We start from the raw sequence: 27910 nt of genomic DNA on the forward strand, positions 1-27910 counted from the left end.
CTGACCTGTACACCGTAAGAGCACTTGAACAGATCAACGATGCCATTCAGAGATGAAATCAGGAATTGGTGGCAGTCATGACTAGAGGTGCTTCTCCCCATTGACCAAGGCCAACCTATTGAGACTTCCACTTTCCATTTATATACATGTCTTTCATGTATTCTTTCAATTATGTATTAATATACATTCATTTAATGAGGCTACATTACTTTTTTTTACCAAAGGTGGAACGAAATAATTTGCTTCTGCATCAAGGCTAAAATCACAGGAGTCATGATGAATCAAGCGCCTGCATTGGTGAATCAGGTAAGTTTATGACATGTCCATATTACTCTGCCCGAACAAGAAGATTCAGGAATCATCTCAATTGAGCTGTGTTGAATTTAGAGCTCCTCTCTGTCTTTGACAGCCCCCTCTAATAGTGTCAACTTGGTTTTAAGAATGATTCAGAGTGGATATTATTATTGTATTATTTATCTCGCATTCAAATATTTTACAATAATGCCTTTTTGGTTTGTTTACTTTTATTTCTCTCCTTAAACTGTTTAAACTCAGTCGCAAAGGATCTGTTGAGGGAATCATTTTCACACATTGTGGCTTTCACAGTTTGTAATCAATGGCACCCTCTGGTGGTATGTTTCCCACTGACTTAGTTATACTGTATAAAATATAACACATGTGGCACACAGATTTCTTTTTCTTTCTTTTACCTCATAGTGGTTGAGATCCATAGTAACCTAATAGATTAATTGCCAATAATTTCATTGTTATTATTGTTGTTATTATTATTATTATTATTTATTATTATTAATATTAATAACGGACGGGACGGGGGGCTCCAAAATGGAAGGACCCCCACCTCTATAATAAATGCTCTTGTACTGCATACAAAAATGGAATAACTAAACCAGTGCTGAACCTTAGTCCCAGTAGTTCCAGCCAGGGACTCAGGCCTACCGGTAGGTAGCAGTCTAAAGTAGATTGTTTTGTAATGATGTGTTTGCAGTTGAGGACTATTGCTCATCTTTAGCTGAACATTAACCACCTATTATTGATTTTTACATATATCTGGATCACACAAAAGTAGTGACCGGAGCCTACACAACAAAAATGGTGTCTTGCTACACAGTGTTTTTAACCCATTCTGGGCGGGAACCCCTTTTGGTGTTTTAAACATTATGTTATAATTTAGCTATTGAAAAATAGCAGATCTACAAGCTCATAGCGCGCCACCGAGTGGCGCGCTATGAGCTTGTAGGTCTGCTATTTTTGAAAAATCATGAAAATATTTATAAGAATTTTGAGAATTTTGAGGTCGGGCCTAAATGGGTTAATACTGTAAAGTGGTACAATTTAGCTGTTCTAAATATGAAGACATTAGTCTCATAAAAGACACTGCTACGTGGCTCTATGTGTTGACTGGATATTGAATTGGTACAACGATAACCAAACACAAAAGCCCACATGATATTGAAAGGTTCAAAGCTCATAGTCCCAATCCATTGTGTTGTGGGTACGAATGGAAGACACCAGCAGTACACTAAATACATATTGTCATTATAATAATAGGATCATGGAAGGGTCTGAAAAGCATTAGTGCTGGTGTACAGTATGTATGAGATAAGTTCGGATCAAAGATATTCAATGAGATATTCACTGGAAATGATGTACTTTGATGTAGTGAAACTCACTCCACTGTAAATCCAACCCACAGGCAAACAGTTTTTTGACCTCTCCTAAACTAAACAGTCCTAAACTGTGCTTGTCGTCAAGCTAATGATTGACCAATGATTGAGATGTTATTTGTCTTGCTGCCTGGGGTGAAAGGACCCCAATAAGGTACAGTAATCTTGGTAACTCACTGTGAGTTAGTTAGTCGACTATGCACTTTTAGTGAGAGTTCTCACAATGGATCTGTACAAGGCAACTTTCCTCTTGGCAGCGGTCATCTGTACAGGTACGTAAGATATACTGTACTTTGGAAACAAGCAATATGGCATCTGAATTATTTGAATGTTTTTCAGAAAACACATTTGATTCTTTCTGAGGATGATTTCCAGCGAATCCATCTTACACATGGCTTATAGAGAGTAGTCACATCTGTAACTAACACACTTAGACCTGAGGTCGATTCTACAAATGTCTTCTAAATCCTGACAGTTTTCTGAAAGACCAATGTTTCTGTTCTCAAACTATTTCATGTCAAGGAGCCCCAAAATTATATATATGTATTTGGCCGCTGACCCTCATCTCAAAATATGTTGTTCCAGGGACCCCCCCAGAAGCAAAGATTTGAGTTAAAAACGTTAAAAATAATTTATATTCAAAGATTTGTGCAACATTTTCGTGATTTTTCAAAAATAGCAGATCTACAAGCTCTTTGTTTTCTGTCTAACATAATGCTTAAAACACCAAAAGGGGTTCCCGCCTAGAATGGATTCAAGTGTTCTATAGCTTTACATAGCGAACTGGATAAGGAAAGCAACCATCAAACAGAATAATGTGTCCATTGTATAACAGCCAATCATCACAGATATTCAAACGTGAAAGTCAATCCGGATCAGCAGTGGTACAGTAGGCCTACTTGACAGAGGTTACAGAGGTTCAGGTTGTAAGCATTGGTCTTATTTACATCTATAGATCACTCATTTGCAGTCTTCTACTAAAATGTATATAAAGTAGGTATATTTGTTTGTTAGGTTACTGTAATATTAACTTTACTGTTTGTCTCTATCATCCATTTTACCAGTGAAGCAAGTTGTATAACAGCACTACACTATTCTTTTCATTCATACTTATTTAAATCAAAATCAGTAGCCTAATATATGTCTATACCTGACATTTTAAAACAATTATTTCAGGCACATTTAGTTTGAATTAATTTTAATTTGCTGTTGAAATAGGCTACATTTTTGATCATGTTAATGATTAGGTAATCTAAACAGAAAAAGCTGCTATTTGTTATAGTACACCTTTTGCAAGAAAACTGGCAGGATTTCCAATTTATGACTTCATTTACGGTTCATGTACCTTTTCCTGACATTTCTTCCTGAATCGCCACATGATATTCCACTAGTGTGTCAAATTATCCTCTAACCTATAAGTAACAGTATATAAACCCCTTCAGTGTTTTTCAACAATGTCGTGGTTTTGTAAGTCCACAAATGACTCATCTGTCAATAGACTGGTCAGTGTTGCAACTAGAGATGTCCCGATACTGTAAAAGTATCTGTATCGGCCCTTATTGGTCATATCGGTATCGGCGAATATGCCAGTCTAACCAGCGATCCGACACAGGCACTATGGCAGGTAAATAAAATGTCGGGGCATGTGGAGTTTGCTTTGGAGTTGCCCAAACAGCAAGTGCACATATGAGTGAGGAGTCTGCTATAAACACAACACGAGATAGCTAGATAGCTATAAACACAACACGAAATATATAGCTAGATAGCTATAAACACAACACGAGATATATAGCTAGATAGCTATAAACACAACACGAAATATATAGCTAGATAGCTATAAACACAACACGAGATAGCTAGATAGCTATAAACACAACACAAGATATATAGCTAGATAGCTATAAACACAACACGAGATCACAACACTTGCTCCCGATCCGATTCCGATCATTTGAAAATGACGTGATCTGCCCCCGATTTCCGGTCAGTCACGTGATCGGATCGGGACGTACTAGCACTAGTGGACTCCTAATGTGCCATAGTGTCATAATAATAAATAATTGCCATACTTATTCTGGCAAAAACCTGGAGACTTGACATTCAGTAATTGGGTGTTATGATCAAAATGAGAACATTATAATGGTGTAACAGACAATCTAAAATGTTGCCACGGACATGAGCAACTCTTTGCCACGGACACATGTGTTCCGTGTAGGGACTGAAGGGACATGTTGGTGAGCCCATAGATATATATATAAACACTAGATGGCTCAAGGCGGAGTTTCTGACGTCGTTCACCCGGCAGCCATTTTACTTCGGGGCTACAGTACAGTATGTTCAATGGCAGCTCAAACAGAAACAGTCATAACTCGCTCAAATCTTGACGGATTTACAAACGGGTTGGTTTATTACAAACGTTGTCAACGTGGCTATGATTCAGGACGCTTATCTGCTTAATTTATGTTTTTTATATGAACGTCGTATAAAATCATATACGTATGCGGACGTCTCTGACGTTTATAACAAACCAAACCGTTTGAAAATCGGTTGAAAATTGAGCAAGTTATGGTCATTTAAGAGTACATGCCCCATATACACAATGTTATGTGTCCCGAGGTAAGATGGCCGCCACGTAACGACGTCGCTCTCCATTGGCCAACAGCGTGGGTGAGCTATCTAGAGTTTATATATATCTATGGGTGAGCCCCATAGAGTATATGAGCCCTGGTTGTATGTTTTCTTCTTTTCTGTTCCTCCAGTCGGTGGTGACACGGATGTGGTCGACTACGCCAAGACAGACGGGGCATGGATCCTCTCGCTGCATAAGAGGGAATACTCTGTGAACACTGTAGCGGAGTGCGCTGCCAAGTGTAACACTGAGACGGCCTTCACCTGCAAGTACGATGTCATTGTGAAAGCTTTTGGATTTGATAATCTTTATTTTGAACTTTCAGTAAAAAATGTATTTAAAAAAAAAATGAAATAAGCAAAGAAAAAAGAAACCACAACAATGTGATCATTGATCTTCCACCTTAAGTTCAAAAAGGAGTAGGAAGAAGTAAAGACTTATTTACTCCTACCCCCTCCTTATCTAATATTCATTATCCCTATAAGCAATTACAATTAACGGTAATCATACACACATGTATCTGTATCCGTATATATATATATATGTATATGTATATGTATATGTATATGTATATGTATATGTATATGTATATGTATATGTATATGTATATGTATATGTATATGTATATGTATATGTATATGTATATATATGTGTGTGTGTGTGTGTGTGTGTGTGTGTATGTACTGTAGAGCTATATAAGAGCTATATAAGTTGCATGTACAGTAAAGTTCACATTTTATGCTTGGCACAGCCAAACAGTTGTGGGGAAAATTACAGTAGCCTAATCACATCTACAAGCTCATAGCGCGACACCGAGTGCCGTGCCGCGCTACGAGCTTGTAGATCTGCTATTTTAGAAAAATCGTGAAAATGTGGCGCAAATCTTTGAATATATATATTCTTTCAGAGCGAATGTTTTTAACTCAAATCTTTGCTTCTGGGGGGTCCCTGGCTGGAACTACATATTTTCAGATAGGGGTCGGCAGGCCAATTACATATATTTTTGGGGGTCCTTGACATGAAAATGTTTGAGAACCACTGACATAAAAACATAAAATGGGTTTTTCAGAAAACTGTCAGGATTTAGAAGACATTTGTAGAATCGTCCTCATGGTCTAAATCAGGGGTTCTCAACCCGTGGGTCGCGACCCCTCGGGGGGTCGCCAAATTATTTTAGGCGGTCCCCAAATTATTTTCAAAAAAAAAAAGAAAAAAAAGAAAAAAAATATATTTTCACAATTTTTCAAAAATAGCAGACCTACAAGCTCGTAGCGCGCCACTCGGTGGCGCGCTACGAGCTTGTAGATCTGCTATTTTTCAATAGCTAAATTATAACAATGCTTAAAACACCAAAAGGGGTTCCCGCCCCAAAATGGTTTAAGGTTATTGTAGCAGTCAATTTATATTGGGGGTCGGGAGGGGGCGGGGCGGGGGTCCCGAGACGTTGCCAAAGCATTTTCGGGGGTCCCCGGCCAAAAAAACGTTGAGAACCCCTGGTCTAAATGGGTTAAAGTACTTAGTTACTTTCCAGCACTGCAGCCATACACGCTGGCAGACAACGAACGGTTCATGAAAGGTTCAAACTGACAGCAGCTGCTGTCTCCATAACAATTACTGCTATGTGTTTTCAGGTCATTCATGTACATAGAGAAAGACCAGGAATGTTGGACAGCAGAGGCAAACTCCAAAACAGAGCCTGTCCTACGCAGGAGCAGCACAGCTCTGTATGAAAATAAAGGTAGGTTTATTTTATTTATTTTTTATTTTTATTTATTTTTATTTATTTATTTTTATTTATTCTTATTTATTTTTATTTTATTTACTTTTTATTATTTTTTTTTATTTTTATTTTTTTATTCAACCATTGAGTCATTGACACTGATGCTGTTATTTGATAGATTTTGATAGATTTTATCTTTTGTCTATATCTTGTCTTGTCTGCTAGGGTTCCTGTTGGAGTGTGTGAATGGAATAGGAACAGATTATAGAGGCACAAAGTCTAGAACGAAATCGGGAAAGACTTGCCAGAGATGGGCTGGGAAATACCCACACAGGCCCAAGTAGGTTTTCCTCTCATTTCACACTTGTCTCTCTACTGTTTGGCATCACATTTTATCGCAGCTCGAACGGGGAACATTTCCATTCCAAAGTAGTAGTAATAGTTTGTTTCGGTCATTAGCCACTCACTCATTGATTCACTCGTATACCAAAATCTGTTTTAATTGACCAAAGTAATCTTCTCAGGTCAAATATTGATATGCGATTAAAATGCGATTAATTTAGATGAATTAATTACAATGCTTCAAATTAATTAGATTACTTGGCAGAGGCAAGGAAGCAACCAGGTGCTCAGGAGGTGTGCAGGTATACACAATGTAAAAATAGTAAAAAGGTGCTCCTGGCATCAATTCGGGATAACACATCTATAGAACAAAACTTTATTCAACCGACATGTTTCGACCTATACGGTCTTCATCAGGGCTGATGAAGACCGTATAGGTCGAAACATGTCGGTTGAATAAAGTGTTCCTCCTTTTTAACCTTTAAGTGTGCGCGGATCTCCGCTTTGTTCTATAGATTAATTAGACTACTTCTTTTAATTGAGTCCCAGCCCTAATCATATGATATAATTTCTAATCCTTCTACACATCATAGACAGAGTATAGTCATACCGAACCCCTTTTGGTGTTAGCATTATGTTGTGCTTTAGCTATTGAAAAATAGCAGATCTACAAGCTCATAGCGTGCCACCGAGTGGCGCGCTACGAGCTTGTAGGTCTGCTATTTTTGAAAAATCGAAGAACCACTGACATAGAAACATAGCTTTTTCAGAAAACTGTCAGGATGTAGAAGACATTTTTAGAATCTGATCTCAGGTCAAAATGGGCTAATCTAAACGCATATGGAATCATCTCATACCATAACCTTGGTCTTGTGTTCTGCCTTCAGCATCACCCCTCAGACTCATCCCAAGGCAGACCTGGACTCCAACTTCTGTAGGAACCCAGATGGGGACAGCATGGGTCCCTGGTGCTACACTACGGACCCCGACAAACGCTGGGAGACCTGCAGCGTAGAGGACTGCAGCCGTAAGATGGATACGTGACTGGGAATGATTCATTCTATCAGTCATCCATTCATTAATGAATTCTCACCGAGAATTAATGAATGGATGACTGATTGAATGAATGGGTGGGTGGTTGGGTGGATTGATGGACAGACAGACAGACGGATGGATGAATGCATGAAGGGTTGAATGAATGAATGGGTGGATGGATGGACAGACGGATGGATGAATGCATGAAGGGTTGAATGAATGAATGAATGAATGGAGGGAAGGAATTATGAATAGATACATGAAGGGGTGGATGGATGGATGACAAACGCGCTGACATCACTGTGTGTGTGTGTGTGTGTGTGTGTGTGTGTGTGTGTGTGTGTGTGTGTGTGTGTGTGTGTGTGTGTGTGTGTGTGTGTGTGTGTGTGTGTGTGTGTGTGTGTGTGTGTGTGTGTGTGTGTGTGTGTGTGTGTGTGTGTGTGTGTGTGTGGTCGGACAGAGGAGTGCATGCACTGCAGTGGAGAGGACTACAGAGGGAAGATCGCCGCCACAGAGAACGGCTTCACCTGCCAGCGATGGGACGCGCAGAAACCACACAACCACGGCTACATCCCCAGCGCGTAATAATAATACTGTTTTTCTATGTCAGTGGTTCTCACATTTGTTGGATTTCAAGGTCCACTGTAAGTGTAACTGAGGGTCCATTTGGAACTGCCTCAAGGCACCCAGAGAGTCACTGGACCCCCGCTTGAGAACCACACTGATCTATGATGTTGTCCAGTGGTCTCCAGCGTGTGTCTTGTCACATGTTTTCAGAAAGCCTTTATAGGTTTCATCATGACATTCATTTTCATTTATTTTCATTTTTCGTTTTTCTTTTCGGTTTTATGACCTTTACACCCAAACAATCTGAACTTTGAACATTCAATGGATTTTCTGTGGTCTGGGATTTTCTCTGTGTCTGTGAAGCCTTTTGAGCTGCAATGAAAACAGGCAAAACAGTGAAAACAGTGACATCTGCTGGCAAATCCCATTGTCCTATATGGGATTTGCTGGCTCTTACATCACACTCCACAGGAAAATCAGAGCACTTGTTTGAGCCAGAAAACCCCAGGCCCAGACCACAGAAAATCTACTGAATGTTAAAAGTTCAGGTTGTTTGGGTGCAATTGAGCTCAAGAAACCTTTTTTTTTTTTTTTTTTTTTTACAAATCTTCATCATAATCTCTTTAACCCCCCAACCCCAGTCTCCCAGAGAAGTACCTGGAGGAGAACTACTGCAGGAATCCAGATGGCGACCCCAAACCCTGGTGCTTCACAACCAGCGAAGCCAAACGATGGGACTTTTGCAGCATACCCCGCTGCAGTGAGTGTCCACCACACATCCGTTGTTGACACTGAATGCTGTGCTGGTTACCAATGATACTACTTAACCCATTTAGGCCTGACGTCGAAATAAAAAAAAAAGTCTTCTGAAAGAATATTATATTGAAAGATTTGTGCCGCATTTTCACGATTTTTCAAAAATAGCAGACCTACAAGCTCGTAGCGCGCCACTCGGTGGCGCGCTATGAGCTTGTAGATCTGCTATTTTTCAATAGCTTAAGTATAACATAATGCTTAGTTAAAACACCAAAAGGGGTTCCCGTCCAGATCCCATTCCCTTCCAGTGAGCCAACATGCATAACAGGAGACTTTGCCATGAGAGGAATGGAAGCTTGATTAGTACTAGTATTGGTAACACCTGTTTACTTCACGTCAAAATGGCCGTTCTACTGAGCCAGTCAACAGACAAGGCGAAATGCACTGGTCCTCGTCGTTCCTCTCTCTCACCCATCGAACCGGTCTTTCCCGTCCTCAGCAGTGTCAGAGCCACCAACCATCGTCCCAGAGCTGACCTGCGCCACGGGCGAGGGAGGAAACTACCGTGGGACGGTTGCCAGGACAATCTCTGGGAAAACCTGCCAGAGCTGGTCGACCCAGACACCTCAAAAACACAACCGCTCTCCCGACAACTACCCCTGCAAGTAAGAACACCCTGCAGATAAATATCTCTCTACTACAGTGTCTGTCTGTCTGTCTGTCTGTCTGTCTGTCTGTCTGTCTTGTCGGTGCATTTATATAGCGCCTTTATCCAAGGCGCTTTACATAGATTGTGCATTACATTCACCCATTCACACACACATTCATACACCGATTGCAGCGGAAGCCATGCAAGGTACCAACCAGCACATCGGGAGCAATTTGGGGTTCAGTGTCTTGCCCAAGGACACTTCGACATGTAGACAGGAGGAGCCGGGATTCGAACCGCCGACCCATGGATCATTGGACAACCTGCTCTACCTCTTGAGCCACAGTCGCCCCTAGTGGTCAGGGGTGTGACGATACGACATAATACGTATAATGACCGGGTGCAGTACTTCGTTTAGACAGTTTTTGGTTTAGACTAGTCATTGGTTAGAGCAGTCATTAGTCCTACAACTACAACCTATCTCAAACCCTCACCCTAAACCTCCCACGGGGCAGCACACCTAAACCTAACCTTAACCCATGTCTAACCAATGACTAGTCTAAACTAAGTGTGCACCCCTAATGACCTGGCATATCTTTTCAAATTGGGGTCCGCGGGCTAATTAGTGTCAATTTGGGGGTCCTTGACGTGAAACAGTTTGGGAACCACTGACTGACTGTACGTATACCTATTTTTTTGTCAGAGGCCTGGACAACAACTACTGCCGTAACCCAGACAATGAGAGGATGCCCTGGTGCTACACCACTGACCCAGAGACACGCTGGGAGTACTGCCAGGTCCCCAGCTGTGACGGTGCGCCCGGACCAGGTAGCTTTAACTACTTAAAGATGGAGTCCAGTAATCCCCCCCCCCCCCCTCTAAGACATGATTATCAGGTACTATTTTTTTCAAAAATGTACAGAAAGTGTTAAAATTATGTTTTACGTGGCCACACCCACGAGTTCATTAAGTATACCTGGTCAACGAACATCTTGCCTTTTTCATTGCAATGGACTCTGCTCATGATTGATTTGGAGACATAACAGACATTTGATTCCTAGAATGCTGTGCTATTTAACATGACCAGAGTAGCCCCGTGCCAGATAGCTGAATATCCCCTGTGGTCAGGAAGTGTTCCTCTTTGGATGATTGCGACGTATGTTTTTTTTTTTTCCTTTAAAAATGTATTGACATTTTCCAAGCATAAATTTCAGTAAACCAAAGGACAGTAACACAATAAGCACATACACAGAAAGCAAAAAATTATAATAAAAAAGGAAATGTAAAGTAAAGACAATGATAATAATGAAAAACAACAAGAAAAAAAAAGGTTGTGTTGAGTAGGGCGTTATATATCACCTAGATGATTGATTGATTGAAATATTTATTAACAGTTTTCAGAATTACAGTACATTTCAAGCACAACTCAATACAAATACTGTTAACTGTGAGTGGACGACCCAATTAAGCATTACACTTGTTTACAAGAGGGTCCACCTTGTTCAATTCATATAAAAAAAAGATATGAATGAATTACCAGCACTTTCTTTTCATCAATCAAGTTAAAGGGTAAGACCACTTTTGTAGAGGTTTGGGTTGTGTAGTTACCTTGCCATGATGTAACTCCAAATGTGGACAAGAAATCAAAAATAATTTCTCCAGTGATTAGAAATTGATAATTCAAAATATGCTCCTCATTGACTTACATTGTACGCTGAAACAGCTCTCAAAGTCACTCTTTTAGTACGTAAACAAACACAAACAAAGTTGTTTCAGACAATATAGAGCAACACCAAAACTCATGTGGTTTTATTTCTTCATAAAAATGGTAACTTCCTGTTGATTTGTCCATTTTTATTCAGAAGAAAACCCGGACTGGATCCATGGATCCGGATCCAGATCTTCATATAGTAAAATCAACAGGAAGTTACCATTTTTATGAAGAAATAAAACCACATGAGTTTTGGTGTTGCTCTATATTGTCTGAAACAACTTTGTTTGTGTTTGTTTACGTACTAAAAGAGTGACTTTGAGAGCTGTTTCAGCGTACAATGTAAGTCAATGAGGAGCATATTTTGAATTATCAATTTCTAATCACTGGAGAAATTATTTTTGATTTCTTGTCCACATTTGGAGTTACATCATGGCAAGGTAACTACACAACCCAAACCTCTACAAAAGTGGTCTTACCCTTTAAGGTCTACAAATCCCTACTTAAAATCTATCCTATGTTGCCACCTTGTGGTCACTTTATGACATGCATACTTGCTGTGGGCAAGCCCAAATTGACCTTGGTCCAGTTACTCCAGTAAGATGTCCATTTCTTCTAGCCTGGTTAATAAACCAGACCGAATCAGCCGTTGGCAAAAAAAAATTGCCTACCAGCGGATTACGGTCTGGCGAGGCTCAGTAGCACGCCTCTTTCCTACAACCGAGAACAGGTCGGACCAATCGGGACACGGTATGCAATATGGGCGGGCTTTGGTACAGTGACGTTCAATGCTTGAGACCTTTGACTGACAGTATCTCTGACCAATTACGTCAAAGAGAAAATGTTTGAACCCTCCCCCCGGGAAATGAAATCCAAGTGGAGCCAGCCCAGACTAATATACCGCGACAGTGTTGTGTGATATTAGTCTGGCTTATTAGCCAGGCTACATTTCTTCCAGTTCCTTACATATTGCTCTGCCCTTAGCCTAAGAGAGAAGGTCAGGTTTTCCATAGGTAGTGGCGTGTCCTGTAACCAGTGAGTGATGGCTTTCTTACAAGCTACCAATATGATTTTATACAGATATAAATCACGGCTCATATATGAGTTGGACAGGAATTCTCCCCAGGTATACAGTAAGAAAAGAGCAGTCAATTTCTATTTAAAAAATAGCTCTGATTTCCTTGACAACCTCTTGCCATGCGGTCGGGCTGGATTTTAGGATAATCCCAAAAGATATGGAAATGATCTTCAGTTTGGGGTGTTAAAGTAACGTATTGTATTCTTCCAAGCCAAGCTCTTGAGTTAGTAGTTCTTGTTTGACCTTCAGGTGTTTGGTTTTCCCATGCAGGTTCAATTATACAACAGGTAGTTTCAAGTTTCAGTGGCCTTGTGGTTAGAGTGTCCGCCCTGAGACTGGGAGGTCGGGGTTCAATCCCCGGCCGGGTCATACCAAAGACTCTAAAAAATGGGACCCAGTGCCTCCCTGCTTGACACTCAGCATCAAGGGTTTGGATTGGGGGTAGGTCCCTGCGACATACTAGCGTCATGTCCAGGGGGTGTACTTGTACATCAAGCTGCCTCACGCTACAGAAACAGGAGATAGGCTCCTGCCCTATGGGCCTCATGGCTCGGCAAGGCTACTTACTACTACTAGTTTCAATGAACCAATCTTATTGGTTGAAATAGCTTAACTCAAAATGACCATGACGGCACACATGCTTCAAATGAGCATGACAGCACACCTAATCAAAATATTAAAAAAGATCAGCTGTGCTGATCAGACAGTCTTGCCAAGCAGACTTGCAGAAAGGTCGTTATTTGGAGAAAGAAATGAATGAATACATTTTGATATGCTTTATTGTGTTTTATTAGCGTTCAGTGATGCTTCAGTAATGCTTTCGTTTAATATTGCACTAATATCTGTGTAACAATTTTCTTGTTCACATCAGTGGTGTAACACCACAACCAATTTAAAATGTGTAAATCTGTACGACGTCTTCCTCTTCCTCCTGTACCTTATCATGTTCTTAAATGTAAATAATGGCCCGTGTGTCTGTGTTTCGTTGCTAGACGAGCCCGTTATCCCGGCTGAAGAGGACGATGAGTGTTACGTGGGGGACGGGGCGAGCTACCGCGGCGCCACCACAGTGACCATCAGTGGCAAGAAGTGTCAGGCCTGGAGCTCCATGACGCCTCACAAGCACAAGAAAACCCCACAGGCCTTCCCAGTAGCGTGAGAACCCTAACCCTAACCCTAACCCCACAGGCCTTCCCAGTAGCGTGAGAACCCTAACCCTAACCCTAACCCCACAGGCCTTCCCAGTAGCGTGAGAACCCTAACCCTAACCCTAACCCCACAGGCCTTCCCAGTAGCGTGAGAACCCTAACCCTAACCCTAACCCCACAGGCCTTCCCAGTAGCGTGAGAACCCTAACCCTAACCCTAACCCCACAGGCCTTCCCAGTAGCGTGAGAAACAATGCTCTGCCGCCATACAACCCTAACCCTAACCCTAACCCTAACCCCACAGGCCTTCCCAGTAGCGTGAGAAACAATGCTCTGCCGCCATACAACCCTAACCCTAACCCTAACCCTAACCCCACAGGCCTTCCCAGTAGCGTGAGAAACAATGCTCTAACCCTAACCCCACAGGCCTTCCCAGTAGCGTGAGAAACAATGCTCTAACCCTAACCCCACAGGCCTTCCCAGTAGCGTGAGAAACAATGCTCTAACCCTAACCCCACAGGCCTTCCCAGTAGCGTGAGAAACAATGCTCTAACCCTAACCCCACAGGCCTTCCCAGTAGCGTGAGAAACAATGCTCTAACCCTAACCCCACAGGCCTTCCCAGTAGCGTGAGAAACAATGCTCTGCCGCCATACGACCAATTCACCAAATGTTTTGCTTGATTTAATTTAGATAGGACCACCACAGAGAGAGAGAGACAGGAAGGTGAGGACAGAGTGGGGAGTCGGGAGATTGGTTATAAGATAAAGATCTGAAAGACAGTGACTACTATCCTATAGCTCAGTGCTATAGGATAGCAAACAGTGCTCTGAGAGTAGATTACATACTATGGCAAACATTATGTGAGTTCTTATACTGAACATTCCTGCAGCTGTTGCAGATGTCAGTTGTTTGGAGGAAAGATAAAGTCTAATTTTATAGCATATAGTAATTATGTTTAAGTAAATGCTTTACTTCTCATATCTTCCTTAATGAATAACATGACATACTTCAAATCTCCTCGAGAATTTGTCTAAGACGTTGAACGTTGTGCTTATTCAGTCAAAGCTATTTATACCCACTTAAGTATAGCTGTCCAGAATGCCCTCTGTAGAGCGTCGCAGTCCCGCCCCCCTGCGAGGGCACCAGGAAATAATTCCCCATTCATTTTCCCCATTGACGTTTCAAAAAGTATTTATTTAAACTCGGCAGGTGACAACTCATGACAATGAACACATTTCTTTCCTGGTGCCCTCGTCTTTCTTAAAGGGGGCGCGACTGCGACGCTCTATTGACCTACTACCACAGGATTTGGGGCTTTTATTAAAAAAAACAATGACACTTGAATGGTATGCGGAATCATTGCTGGAATCTTTTTCAACTCTGCACAGATGTCCTTCTGTCTAGCATTCCCATGCCTCGGCAGCCTCGGACCATCACCCAGTTAATCACAAATACATCGGTGATGATTAATTGTATCTTAACTGCCGAAATATCAAAGATATTTGGTCACGATGTCACAATGTCTCTTCCTCTCTGCCTGTGTGACAGTGACCTGAGACGGAACCTGTGCAGGAACCCCGACGGAGACCGAGCTCCCTGGTGTTACACCACTGACCCTGCTGTTCGCTGGGAGTACTGCAACCTGGAGCGGTGCTCCGTCAAACCAACTGGGGTCTCACCCACCAGACCAACGGTCCCCGTAGCCCCCGCAGCCACTCAGACCCCAGTGAGAGGTGACTGAATGAGGCTTAGATGTGTTCACTATATTACTCTTTTATTGTCTCCACCAGGCCGAAGTTCGTTCGTTCGTTCGTTCGTTCGTCCGTTCGTTCGTCCGTTCGTCCGTCCGTCCGTCCGTCCGTTCGTTCGTTCGTTCGTTCGTTCATTCATTCATTCATTCATTCATTCATTCATCCATCCATCCATCCATCCATCCATCCATCCATCCATCCATCCATCCATTCATTCATCCATTCATCCATTCATTCATTCATTCATTTTCTTATACATTATTCATTCACTTAAATCCGTCAGATAGTAGCTTGTTTTTGGGGACAGTCTTTATGCTCCACAACGCACGCACGCACGCACGCACGCACGCACGCACGCACGCACGCACGCACGCACGCACACGCACGCATGCACATGCAGACATTCGATAGGCCTATCTCACAGCCCCCTTTCCACGCCCCCTTCCGGTAGATAGTGGTGTCATTTAACATTAGCATTTACACGTTTTTTTCTCTGGAGAATCTACGTACATTTCCTAATGTAAAAATGTGACAGACCAATATTATTATGAAGCAAACAAGATGGTAAATCAGCTCGAACAGATAGAACAAACCTTACCTTGAGAAAACAAAAGTTGTAGACTTCTTAAATTACCTCTGTTAACATGTAGCGTCTATGGAGTGACGTCACGCTATCACCACTATAGCCCCGAAAGGGGGCGTATTAAGGGGGCGGGGAAATTCTGTGAGATAGGCCTATTCAAAACTCTTGGTTCACCTGATTGTTCAACCACTCACCTCTGTCATTTTTAATCTAAGTATCTCATCTAAATATGAATAATTACACCCAAATACATTGCATCCCTTCCTCCATCTCTCTGTGTCTTTCTGTCAGACTGCAAGGTGGGGAGCGGATTAACGTACCGCGGGTCTACCTCCATGTCCCTGCTGGGAGTCACCTGTCAGGCCTGGGCCGCACAGACACCCCACCGTCACAACAGTTTCACCCCAGAGACACACCCCACCAAAGGGCTAGAGAGCAACGTGAGTGTGTGCGTGCGTGCGTGCGTGTGTGCGTGCGTGCGTGCATGGCCGCGGGAAGATGTTTACAGTAGGAGGTGCTGAACGCTTAGTAGGGGGTGCGCGCGCGTTAGCGCGCGCCGCAAAATGCGTGTGCACGCGCCTCGTGCACGCGCATTTTCACGCAGAAAAGTGGCTTTTAAAGTGGCCTCTCCACACGCATGAGCAAACTGACACAGGCAATTAACCAGGATAAGGTGCCGATACTGTGATACAGCATATTTATTAGTCCATTAACAGAAATCTGTTTTGATTACAATTATTATTTCCCCCCTCCTGTCTGAGGGGGTGCTGTGCCTGGGCGGAGAGGGTGCTCCAGCCCCCCCAGCACCCCTACTTCCCTCAGCCATGCGTGCGTGCGTGCGTGCGTGCGTGCGTGCGTGCGTGCGTGCGTGCGTGCGCGACACATCGCTGGAGTAAACTTTTCATCACAACTTCAATGGTGTTTCAGAGGCAGCTCTGTTTCATGGCTGCTAATGGAATATTAGCCCTATAACACAGGGGTTCTCAACGTTTTTGGCCGGGGACCCCCGGAAATGCTTTGGCAATGTCTCGGGACCCCCGCCCCGCCCCCTCACGACCCCCAATATAAATTGACTGCTACAATAACCTTAACCCATTTTGGGTGGGAACCCCTTTTGGTGTTTTAAACATTATGTTATAATTTAGCTATTGAAAAATAGCAGATCTACAAGCTCATAGCGCGCCACCGAGTGGCGCGCTATGAGCTTGTAGGTCTGCTATTTTTGAAAAATCGTGAAAAATAAAATAAAAAATGATTTTTCTTGGGGACCCCCTAAAATAATTTGGCGACCCCCCGAGGGGTCGCGACCCACGGGTTGAGAACCCCTGCTATAACAGATACTGTACTACACCATAGATAATGTTGAAAAGCGTTAAGCTTCATTATTACTTTGTCGTATAAATTAAGGGATTGGTGTCCCTTTAATAATAATTCTTTGTTGTCATGTGTTACTGTCGCAGAGTTGCAGAAACCCTGACGGTGATGTGAACGGTCCCTGGTGTTACACCACTGATGTGAACAAGAAATGGGATTACTGCCAGATCCCTGACTGTGGTATGTTCATCCAGAGACTATCATCAACCTTTTAATCTTAATAACCCCCTAGTTTTATGCATTAGGCCAGTGGTACGTTTTCAACCCTTTTTTAAAGCAAGGCCCATTATTTATTCAGCACTTGATGACATTTAGCGGACCACCACTTGACATTTAGCGGACCACCACTTGATGACATTTAGCGGGCCACCACTTGATGACATTTAGCGGACCACCACTTGATGACATTTAGCGGACCACCACTTGATGACATTTAGCGGACCACCACTTGATGACATTTAGCGGACCACCACTTGATGACATTTAGCCTCTCAGAGACACAAAACGTAGAATATTTTGTTGGCGTTGGATAAGATTTTGCCCCGCTGCTTCCGGTTCATCGTCTCCGCTTGAGATCATTAGGCGGCTACATAGTATCAACCACTCTTGGCTTCATAATGTGTTTTGGGGTAAAATTATATTAAAACAAAGAAGAGTGTTGTATTTCACTTCCGACAGTGTTGCTGTTTCTTGTCTCCCACTGCAGCGGGCCTGAAGTGTGGGGTACCGCCCGTCTCCCCAAGGCGTTGTTTTGGACGTATTGTGGGAGGCTGTGTATCTAAACCTCACTCGTGGCCCTGGCAGATCAGCCTCAGAACCAGGTGAGTGGGATTACCTGGGATTAAATGAAAATATATGCTGCTGTACATTACATTACACATAGATTATCACCCAGATATTTGTGACCGTTTCTGACTGAGGCTAAGTCATTGCATTTCTTTTTTAATTTTTCATGTCATATGGAAGCAGGGAATCATAGCTTCAATTGACATACTGGTTGTTCAGTTTGACCCACCAGTTTTGGAGGTATGGCTTATTATAGAGTAATGTCTTGCAGAAAACAGCGAGTTGAGAAAACAGGCTTGAAAGGTTCACTTCTGTTGACTCTAACATTACATCTATTTCAGCTCTCCCGGGCAAAGACTAATTCCCGGATGATAAATTGTTTATCACATGCTCAGTCTCATCATACTAGTGTAGATTGTCTCCTCTGCTATGACCAGATACTGCGGGTGGCTGATTTTCAGGAAGATACGATATGTTACTTCTTCGTTGCTCAGCGCATGGTGGCACTTTATTTTGCAATGGTTCATCAGGTAGCCGTTTCAAGCTTGGGGCTGATAATACAGTATATAGGCCTACTTATCAGCCATAACTCTCTGCATTTGTATTACTCGCTTCACTTAGAGCAAATAAAAGGTGGACATTTAATAAATGTAGATTAATAACTTGGCACTCCTCTCTGCCCAAGGTTTTGCCAACATCGCGTAGGGCTTCATCAGACCTCACCAACGGCTTAGGCTAATACCGTATGCAGTTGGATATCCCCAAAACAAAAACGACGAATACTGCGTGAATTCTTTTTTCCATAGCCACAGCCAAAAAAGAACACGCACTTCCAAGTGCCTACTAGGCAGTGTGCTGGATTAAAATATTAAGTCACAAGTAAAGAAATTAAAAGAAATGAAATGAAAAGAATCCGCACACCATTTTCTGCTCCCAAGACTTTCTTTACTTAAAGTAAAGAAAGTTTTGGGAGCAGAAAATGGTATGTGGATTATTTTCATTACTTTACTTGACAATGAATTAAGCAACACTTCGATTTCATAAATAGATTTAAAGGTATATTCAGTGATTTCGCTTCATTCAAATATCACTTATTTGTTTTATTTTTTTGGATAATCCTCCCTACTATAGAGTGTGCTGACCATATAAGGAGTTCCTCCCTGTCCCCAGTGAGCCCCTGGGGTCAAAAAACCCTAGTTTCAGTTTTGGTGGCGGGTGGCAAAACCTTCATCCAATCAGGATGAAGGTTGGTGCACATGCTGTTGCACTTCCCCCCACTGTAGAGCGTGTGCATGTGCACATTTTGTTACCGGGGTGGACTGGGTGGTTTTCCAAATCACTGAATTTGTATTTGTATTTATTTATTCAGCACAATATAAAAACAACACAGTGAACATATAAATATAAGAGGGGTAAAGTGCTAGGCTGAGGCAAAAAAGCCCAAGGGCTTATACGAGGCCTCTACCATGTAAATCAAAATGAAACATTGTAGGCTACAAGAGATATGGAACATCCAGAAAACATAATTGCAGTATATAAAACAAGAACAAGAATGCTCCTTTAAGTCAGGGGTTCTCAATGTTTTTGGCTGGGGACCCCCGGAAATGCTTTGGCCATGTCTCACGACCCCCGCCTCCCTCCCCACCCCCAATACAAATTGAGTAATTGACCGCTACAATAACCTTAATAATAGAGACAATACATCATAAATAAATACTGAAACCTATATAATCATTAACACCACCTGTGCTTTTTTTGACAGGTTGAGGAGGAGCTTGAGGAGGTTTGCACTTGCACTTAGCGGTTCTACTTTCATTTATCATAATTCGTTTTTTTTTAACTTGTCTCTGGTAAATGGTAAATGGTGCATTTATATAGCGCCTTATCCAAGGCGCTTTACATAGATTGTGCATTACATTCACCCATTCACACACACATTCATACACCGATGGCGGCGGAAACCATGCACATCAGGAGCAATTATGGGTTCAGTGTCTTGCTCAAGGACACCTCAACACTAACTCTGGGGGAGCCCGGGTTCGAACTGGCAACCTTGCGGTTACCTCTCTGTATTGAATTCACTTTCTTTGTTGATTGTTATAGGCCTACTGTTGAAACCAGGTCTCTCTTGAGAATGAGACCTCAGCTCTCAATACCTGTAAAGAATAAATAAAGCTTAAATACTTTTTTGCAATGGCCATCAATGGCATGAGGCTAAATACCTTAACATCGGCAAGTTGTTACAGTTTCACATGGTCTCTGGAATATGTAGCACTGAGGTCCAGTTGTGTGCTTTCCCCTTTTCTACTATTCTTTGGTAATTGTCATGTTCACGACATTGATGATATTATAGAAGGCAGGTCAGCCAGCTTGTTGAATGGTGTAAAAGGAACAAGCTGGAACTCAATGTTCTAAACTTGAAAGATCTTTGACTTCAAAGAAAATCAATAGTCTATTTGGAAACCTTGCTTTGACATTGTGTGCGCCTTCTAATGAGAGCGCAACATCTCTCTTGGAAGAGCCTAGCCTGGCTAATAAACCAGACTAATATCACACAACACTGTCGCGGTATATCAGTCTGGGCTGGCTCCACTTGGATTTCATTTCCCGGGGAACATTTTCTCTTTGACGCAATTGGTCAGAGCTACTGTCAGTCAAAAGTCTCAAGCATTGAACGTCACTGTACCAAAGCCCGCCTATATTGCATACCGTGTCCCGATTGGTCCGACCTGTTCTCTGCTGTAGGAAAGAGGCGTGCTACTGAGCCTCGCCAGACCGTAATCCGCTGGTAGGCAACTTTTTTTTGCCAACGGCTGATTCGGTCTGGTTTATTAACCAGGCTAGGAAGAGCCACCCATCGACTAATCTAATATACGGCAACCTTCCCCGTGTTTCTTCACTAGTCCGATCCAGAAGAACACAGTTTGCCGGCCACTGCTACAGAGCGGACAATGAGGTTAATATCTTCCCTTCTCTGGAATCCCTGCCTCAAAGCAGACCAGAGGTAGAAAACTGTCGTTCCCTGATGTCATCGCTATATATAGGGACACATGCATCAGTAAGCAGGAACTGGGGATAGCAATGAAGGACCGGCAAGTCTGGCGTGGCATTGTGAAATCCATGATCTCTGTATATCCAGTCAACCCCCGTTGGCATGCCCAGTACTGCTTCCGTAAGATTGCATTGGGAAAACCGGGGAAACAAATCGTACTGGCTGACAAACAACCGCTTTGTAAGCGATTGTTTGATGCCTCAGTTAACATGTTAGGTGTTGAGTTCATCAACTGTATCTTGGTTCTGATACCTTTACTTTTTGAAATAAATACTGCGAAAGGAGTTTAATCTACTACTTGTGGACGGGCTCGACCCAGCTAGACTCCATTTCTACCAGCGCAGGGATAGCTTTCCTCGGAACCTCATCTCGGAGCTAAAGCATAGCGTAGATATAGAGGTTCCAAACGGAGCTACAGTATATCTATTATACAATTGAAAAGGTGTGCCCAAAACGCTGTTCCCAACCCAGGAACAAAAGCCACCAGCTACTACGTCACTCCAAGAGTGTCTGACACACTGCAACACACACTGCAATAACCCACTAAACACACTAACACGTCACAGACTTACCCTCCGCGTCGATCCACGGCTATCTCCTCATGTCGCGCAGCACGCCCACACTGAACACCATCCGCGTAAAAATTGTCATCGCACTGCCACTAAAGCCGGCTCCCGCCCAGACTCACAAACAACATCAATATCAATAATAAACACAAACACGCCACAAGCACCGACACCCCCGCCTAATTTGTTGCCACGTCTATGAAAACAAGCACAGAAACAATGCCATTCAACACGCTACTTACACACACTACCACTCGCTTACAATACGCGGACCTGGCAACACTACATCCCCTCTCCCATTGGCTCAAAGCCAACCACGTGACCCACGAGAGCTTTTATGTTTCTGCAACACCGGAAGTTACACGCTACACACACACACATTAGAAGAACAACACGAACACAACACTACACGCACACACACACACACGGGCCACTGTTGCCAGGTCTATCAAAACAGGCCCATAAACAAGCACACAGACCCAGAAACAAAGCCTTTCACCACGCTACTTACACACACTACAACTCGCTTACAATTCACGACCCTGGCAACATTGTTCCCCGTCTTCCACAACACACACAGTCCCACACAGACACACACACACACTGATTCGGACTTGGATGGACAGCGGCGCGATTACATAAATACACCGTTTAATTCATGCAAACACGACAATTGCACCACCAGTTTCATTAATGTAAACACGACAATTGCGCGACCCGTTTAATTCATGGAAACATGACAACTGCGACGCACCGAGGCGCATGGATTCTGTGTGTGTGTGCGTGCGGGGTGACTCTGAATTGGATTTTATGTCAGTCAGCGATGCGATCCGTTGTTATTCAGCCAGGAAAACAATCTAAACATTATATACTAACGTCAGCATCGGGCAGATTAACACACACAAGCGTTATTAGTTGAGTTTTCTTATTGAAGTGCCTCTGAATTGTAACGGTGTGTTTATGTCAGTCAACGATGCGATCCGTACCAGCACCATATGCACGGACTGGAGAGAGGCGAAGTGTTTCTCTCCCTTCGGCTCATGTAGCCCTCATTGTAACTACAAATATTGTTCCCGAACAAACAATGTGGGGTCACTGCAATCCGCAATCCAAAATAATGTAGCCCTACTATAATGCAGTCAAGGTCCCCCCAAAAATATACTACAGTATGTTCTGCTCCATTCTCTACAGCTTTTGGTTTCCAAAAACAGTAATTTATTGTAAGCAAACAAAAACAGTAAACAGCAGTTTCATGTCTGCTTATTTTCATTTACATTAATTTCCTTTGATGTGAAAATACAACAAATAATAATAATACCCATCCGTTACTACATGTCAAGGGCACAATACTGGAGTGGAGTCTGTCAAATCCCGCTATTTCCTTCTTCCCATTGCGCTGCCCACGGAACTAGGATTCGCCGCCCGAAGGGCGGCGAAATTCTAGTATAGTACATTACTGTTTTACCCAGTAGCAGGCCTTACTGCTCTATCTAGTGGATAGGTCTAGTAGTGGTAATTTCCTTCAGTGGTGGTGAGCACTGAATGCCACTTTTGTTGTATTACGTCACGTGACTACTTTACGTCTCTTCTGTTCTTGATAAATGTATCGTAGCCACCCAGATTGATATACCGTAATATAGAAAATATGCAGTATCATTATAAATCATTATAATATAAAGCAACCACAAAGTCAAAATCTTGTCACTGCTCTCCCTCAGTCAGAGGAAGAGGTGAGGGATCAAATATGTGATCAAATATTATACAATGTGTCTGTCTGTCTGTCTGTCTGTCTGTCTGTCTGTCTGTCTGTCTGTCTGTCTGTCTGTCTGTCTGTCTGTCTGTCTGTCTGTCTGTCTGTCTGTCTCCATCTTTCTCTCCCAGGAATTCAGGAATCCACTTCTGTGGCGGAACACTGATCGCTCCCCAGTGGGTCGTGACTGCTGCACACTGCCTGGAGAAGTAACTCTAACACACTGACACCACATGCATTCATTCCCTCATGGGAATACATGATAAAATACAGACTAGGGCTGCTCTTGATTATGTTCTTAGCAATTATTCCATTGATTACTTTTTCGATTTATCATATAATCAAGAGCATAACTTTTTTATGTATTTATATTTATCTATATTTCTTTATTAACAAATCACAGCAACAACATCAATTATAGTCTGATTAAAAGCAAGGTAAACTATCATTTTTTTGTCTTAAATAGCTCTATATTCAACAGAAAATGCATTTTCAGGTCAGGATACCAATTTTATCCAATCAGGATAGAGAATTAACTCAGCCAAGCTATAGATTACACAAGTGAGAGTTGGAGAGATAGGGATAACCTTTACACAAAAACCTGTTTGTTTTAACCAAGAAACATCACTTACCCTACCTTTAACCATTTTATACTAAGTTGTGCAACAGTGTTATGCATAAATAGCTCAAATAGTCAAGCTACAATCGCACAATGCTTCACAACGCAGGCTATCATTGATAGCTTGAAGACATGCTATTTTCTCTATTTTTGCTACTGTATTTTATTTCTGTATCAGTTATTTCTTATAATCAATTAAATAAATTAGTTGGATTAAGTGTCGCACCCCAATGCAGACCGTGACTTTGTGGATGACATCGTTTTTTGACATACCGGTATATGACACAGCTTGTTTTGTGTGTGTGTGTGCGTGCGTGCGTGCGTGCGTGCATGCGTGCATGCGTGTCTGTGTGTGTGTGTGTGTGTGTGTGTAGGAGTAAGTCACCATCATTTTACAAGGTGGTGATGGGCATCCACACAGAAAGAGCCACTGAGCCGTCTAAACAGGAGAGGCCACTGGATCAACTGTTTCTTGGGCCCAACGGAGCCGACATCGCTCTTCTCAAACTCAGCACGTGAGTACCGCAGTGAAAGTATTATGTTGCTCTAGCCAAAATCAGCCGGATGTCGGTGGAGTTTCCCAGAAGCAAAAATAAGGCTTTATCATTTAGTTTTTGGTTATTAATGAATAAAACATCATACATGATTCCCTAAGTTGATATGGAAACAGCTAGTATACAGTACTTGGAAGAAAGTTGTCCAGTTGTGGCTGTGGCACAATTGGACAGTGAAACCTGTATCTGAAATCTGTATAAAAGCTTCACATTTTGTCTTTATAATTCTTGAAAATATTTTTTTCCATGGATTCCTTGGATCACGATGCAACTCCCCCATATGTGTGCAGGGCCTAAATGGGGAGAATCCAGGGAAAAAACTATTTGATTGAATAACCTTCAGTGAAAAGTTTGACGCAGATCGGTCCAACGGTGTTCGGCCGTCCATGTCTGGCAGAGAAATAAGGATAAACACTAACTTTCCCCGCCATTTGCGTGAATCCGCGTCATTTGGATTAATCTGGCCGAGCGCCATTTGGCGGGGATTAAAGCTAAATTGGTCTTTTATATATATTATATATATATATATATTGGTGCTTTTGATCGATGGAGTCGAGATGCTACTCACATTAGCATTGGGTTGCTAGCTGATGTTGTCAACAAGACTGGAGCACGCCATCTTAAACTGCTGTCTGTGTACCGTCGGCCCGTCTGTAAAGAGCCATGAGCCGGGAGGGGAGGGGAGGGGCAGCAACACCGCCGGCCGCCGGGTAATCTCCACACTGACTTGAGACTTGACAAACCGAGCCATCTCAGCCAAAATAGCCCAAAACAATGTCCGGGGAACAGAACTGTTCCTTTTCCTCAGACTACTTTTACTTTAATTAAAAGGTAAGATGCAGTGGCTGTAATTGGGTCAAGGATCTTGCTTCCGTGAGCAATGGTGTACGAGATTGGTAATACATTGGTCAAATCATGACATTGTTAGACCATCTGGGGGAAATAAATAAATAAATCTGCGTCGTCGTCGTCCCACCTAGCTAAAGGTAAAATCCACCCGCCGCTTATGGCTGAAACAATTTAATTATTTACTGTTGATCATGCTGAAACAATTTAATGTGTTCGTTAATCGTTGTGAACTGAAAGCGCGCACCACTGTATTTATTAGCAAACTGTAAATAAAGTGGCTGGGGGGCGGGGGGCACCCACTGCCGTTATAGGAACCTTCCGCCACTGCACACACACACACACACAAAATAACCGACATAAATGTCGGTTAAACGGGGGGAAATCCTGGCAATACGAGGTGAATTAATGAATGAATCCTGGTGGGGAAATATTGTAACTCTAGTTTACAATCTAATATGGACATGACATGACATGACTTTATGTGTGTGTGTGTGTGTGTGTGTGTGTGTGTGTGTGTGTGTGTGTGTGTGTGTGTGTGCGTGTGCGTGTGCGTGTGCGTGTGCGTGCGTGTGCGTGTGTGTGCGTGTGTGCTTCCAGCCCAGTTCTAATAAACGACAAGGTGCTGCCTGTTTGTCTCCCAGACAAAGATTACGTGGTCCCTAGTGGAACAGAGTGCTATGTTACTGGTTGGGGAGAAACTCAAGGTACATGTACATGTATAACACGCATGGGTGCGTGCGTGCGTGCACATGCATGCTTTGTTGTCTGCTCTACTTTGTCATCAAACAAAATCCTTTTTAAGAACACTTTATGATTCAGAGGTGCATGACAACTTGATTGATTGTGTACAAGGATAAAGATTATAAATACATATCCAAAATCTATGTAGAAGTTTATATAGGAAAGAACTCATACAGTATGGTGCCAACTTGGTTAAGCAGCTAGGAAAGTGAAACTATATTTATTTATTTTTAATATATTTCATGTCTTTCATTTATTTTATTCTTTAATTCTCCATGAATGCATTTTATGCCTTCATGTAACTCACTTTAAAATGGCCTTTTTAAAAAAATGTAATACAAATCATTGTGCTTTGCCGTATTCTACAGGCACAGGTGGAGAGGGGGTCCTGAAGGAAACCGGATTCCCTGTGATAGAGAACAAGATCTGTAACCGTCCATCTTACTTGAACAACAGAGTGAGAGACCATGAGATGTGTGCAGGCAACATCGAGGGAGGAACAGATAGTTGTCAGGTAGGCAAAACACCTCTGCATGAGTGAGTGCTGGTGGCGTAGGAGCAGAATGAATTTAACAATATGTCCGTACACTATGGGCTGCATTGTGCGTGTCTTAAGTACCAGGTCTTATTACTTAACCTAAGACCTGGAGGCGTGGTCAATGCTCTTTGGCCACTCAGAATAGCCAAATGGCATTGATCACGCCTCCAGGTCTTAAGTTAAGTAATAAGACCTGGTACTTAAGACACGCAAAATACAGCCCTATGTCTTCGTTTGAAATGTACCCATTCTGCATACTAAAATGTCAATCAATGAATCAATTAAGTAACCTAAGAACATCCATCTAACAGTAGAATATCTGAACAATGAAACTTTGAGTATACACTATACAATAAGTCTACATAAAAAAATCTAAATTACATAAGTTGAGCCTTTGCAATTTGCATACACCTGTATCGAGGCTGGGGCAAGTGCTACGGGATAAGATGGAGTCTGGAGAGGTTTTCAGACTATATGGCAGCAATAGTTTAATTTTTAATGTTGAACACACAAGTTATACAGACCTGTTATGGTCATTCAGAGCTCAAAAATGGAATTTTGACAAAAATGTCCACCATGCACGACTTTTTACACTTTGAAGCGGCAAACCTCATTTGTGTGTCTGTGTGTGTGTGTGTGCACGTGTGTGCACGTGTTCTCCCTGTAGGGGGACAGCGGCGGCCCTCTGGTGTGCAACGCTCAGAACAGGTTTGTCATCCAGGGCGTGACCTCGTGGGGTCTGGGCTGTGCCAACGCCATGAAGCCTGGCGTCTACACGCGGGTCTCCAAGTTCGTTGACTGGATACAGAGAACCATGGCCAACAACTAAAAGGGCACATCACTACACCAGGGGGTTCCCAAACTCTTTTTAATGTCAAAGACAAAATTGACACTCACAATTGACCCCCATTTGAAAAAATGTGCGAGGGACCGGCTCTAGCAGTGATTCTCAACCCGTTTGATTTCAAGGACCCCCAGTTTGACATGCATTAGTCTACGGACCCCCATTTAATGGCATTTCTATCTCTGGGACCCCCAATTTATATTGTAAAATCAATGTTAATTTAACTCTGAGAGAGTACAAAATGGAACCAAATGGCATTTGGTTCTATTTGTACACTCTCATTTGTACACTCTATTTGGTTCCAAACCATAATTTAGCTGGGGACCCCCTGGAACTCCCTCAAGGACCCCTGGGGGTCCCCGGACCCCACTTTGGGAACCACTGCACTACACAAATACACATCAATCAATCGATGGCTCACTGTGAGGATTCCTAAAGACATTTTAACAGATAAACAGTTGTTTGCTACCCAGGTGACGGGTCAACAGAGATTAAAGCATGAGTACAAAATCAATAGAGAATTTCATACAGATTGTGTTACGTTGCCTCTGAAATGTCATGTGCTTTTGACGTGTGAAAATT

General features: G+C 42.6%; 1 protein-coding gene across 1 annotated transcript; it reads left to right on the forward strand.

The window, feature by feature from the left end:
* On the forward strand, window positions 1-27899 carry plg (plasminogen). The gene is made up of 20 exons (XM_079525840.1): window positions 1-87; window positions 225-306; window positions 4445-4583; window positions 5946-6052; window positions 6260-6374; window positions 7264-7403; window positions 7872-7992; window positions 8620-8738; window positions 9234-9399; window positions 10087-10211; window positions 13165-13327; window positions 14870-15054; window positions 15947-16095; window positions 17116-17209; window positions 17736-17850; window positions 23315-23392; window positions 24177-24317; window positions 25803-25909; window positions 26315-26460; window positions 27152-27899. The coding sequence occupies exons 4-20, from the start codon at window positions 5953-5955 to the stop codon at window positions 27311-27313; spliced, it is 2226 nt and encodes a 741-aa protein (XP_079381966.1). The 5' UTR covers window positions 1-87; window positions 225-306; window positions 4445-4583; window positions 5946-5952; the 3' UTR covers window positions 27314-27899.
* The last annotated feature ends 11 nt before the right edge of the window (window positions 27900-27910 follow it).

Source organism: Electrona antarctica, assembly GCF_951216825.1.
Source record: "Electrona antarctica genome assembly, chromosome: 17".
In the NCBI taxonomy this organism is placed as follows: Eukaryota; Metazoa; Chordata; class Actinopteri; order Myctophiformes; family Myctophidae; genus Electrona; species Electrona antarctica.

Coding starts and splice junctions, on each gene's coding strand:
- plg (XM_079525840.1), top strand. CDS start 5,953: ATGTACATAGAGAAAGACCAGGAATGTTGGACAGCAGAGGCAAACTCC. Junction 6,375..7,263: donor AAATACCCACACAGGCCCAA/GTAGGTTTTCCT, acceptor TTCTGCCTTCAG/CATCACCCCTCAGACTCATC. Junction 17,851..23,314: donor CAGATCAGCCTCAGAACCAG/GTGAGTGGGATT, acceptor TTTCTCTCCCAG/GAATTCAGGAATCCACTTCT.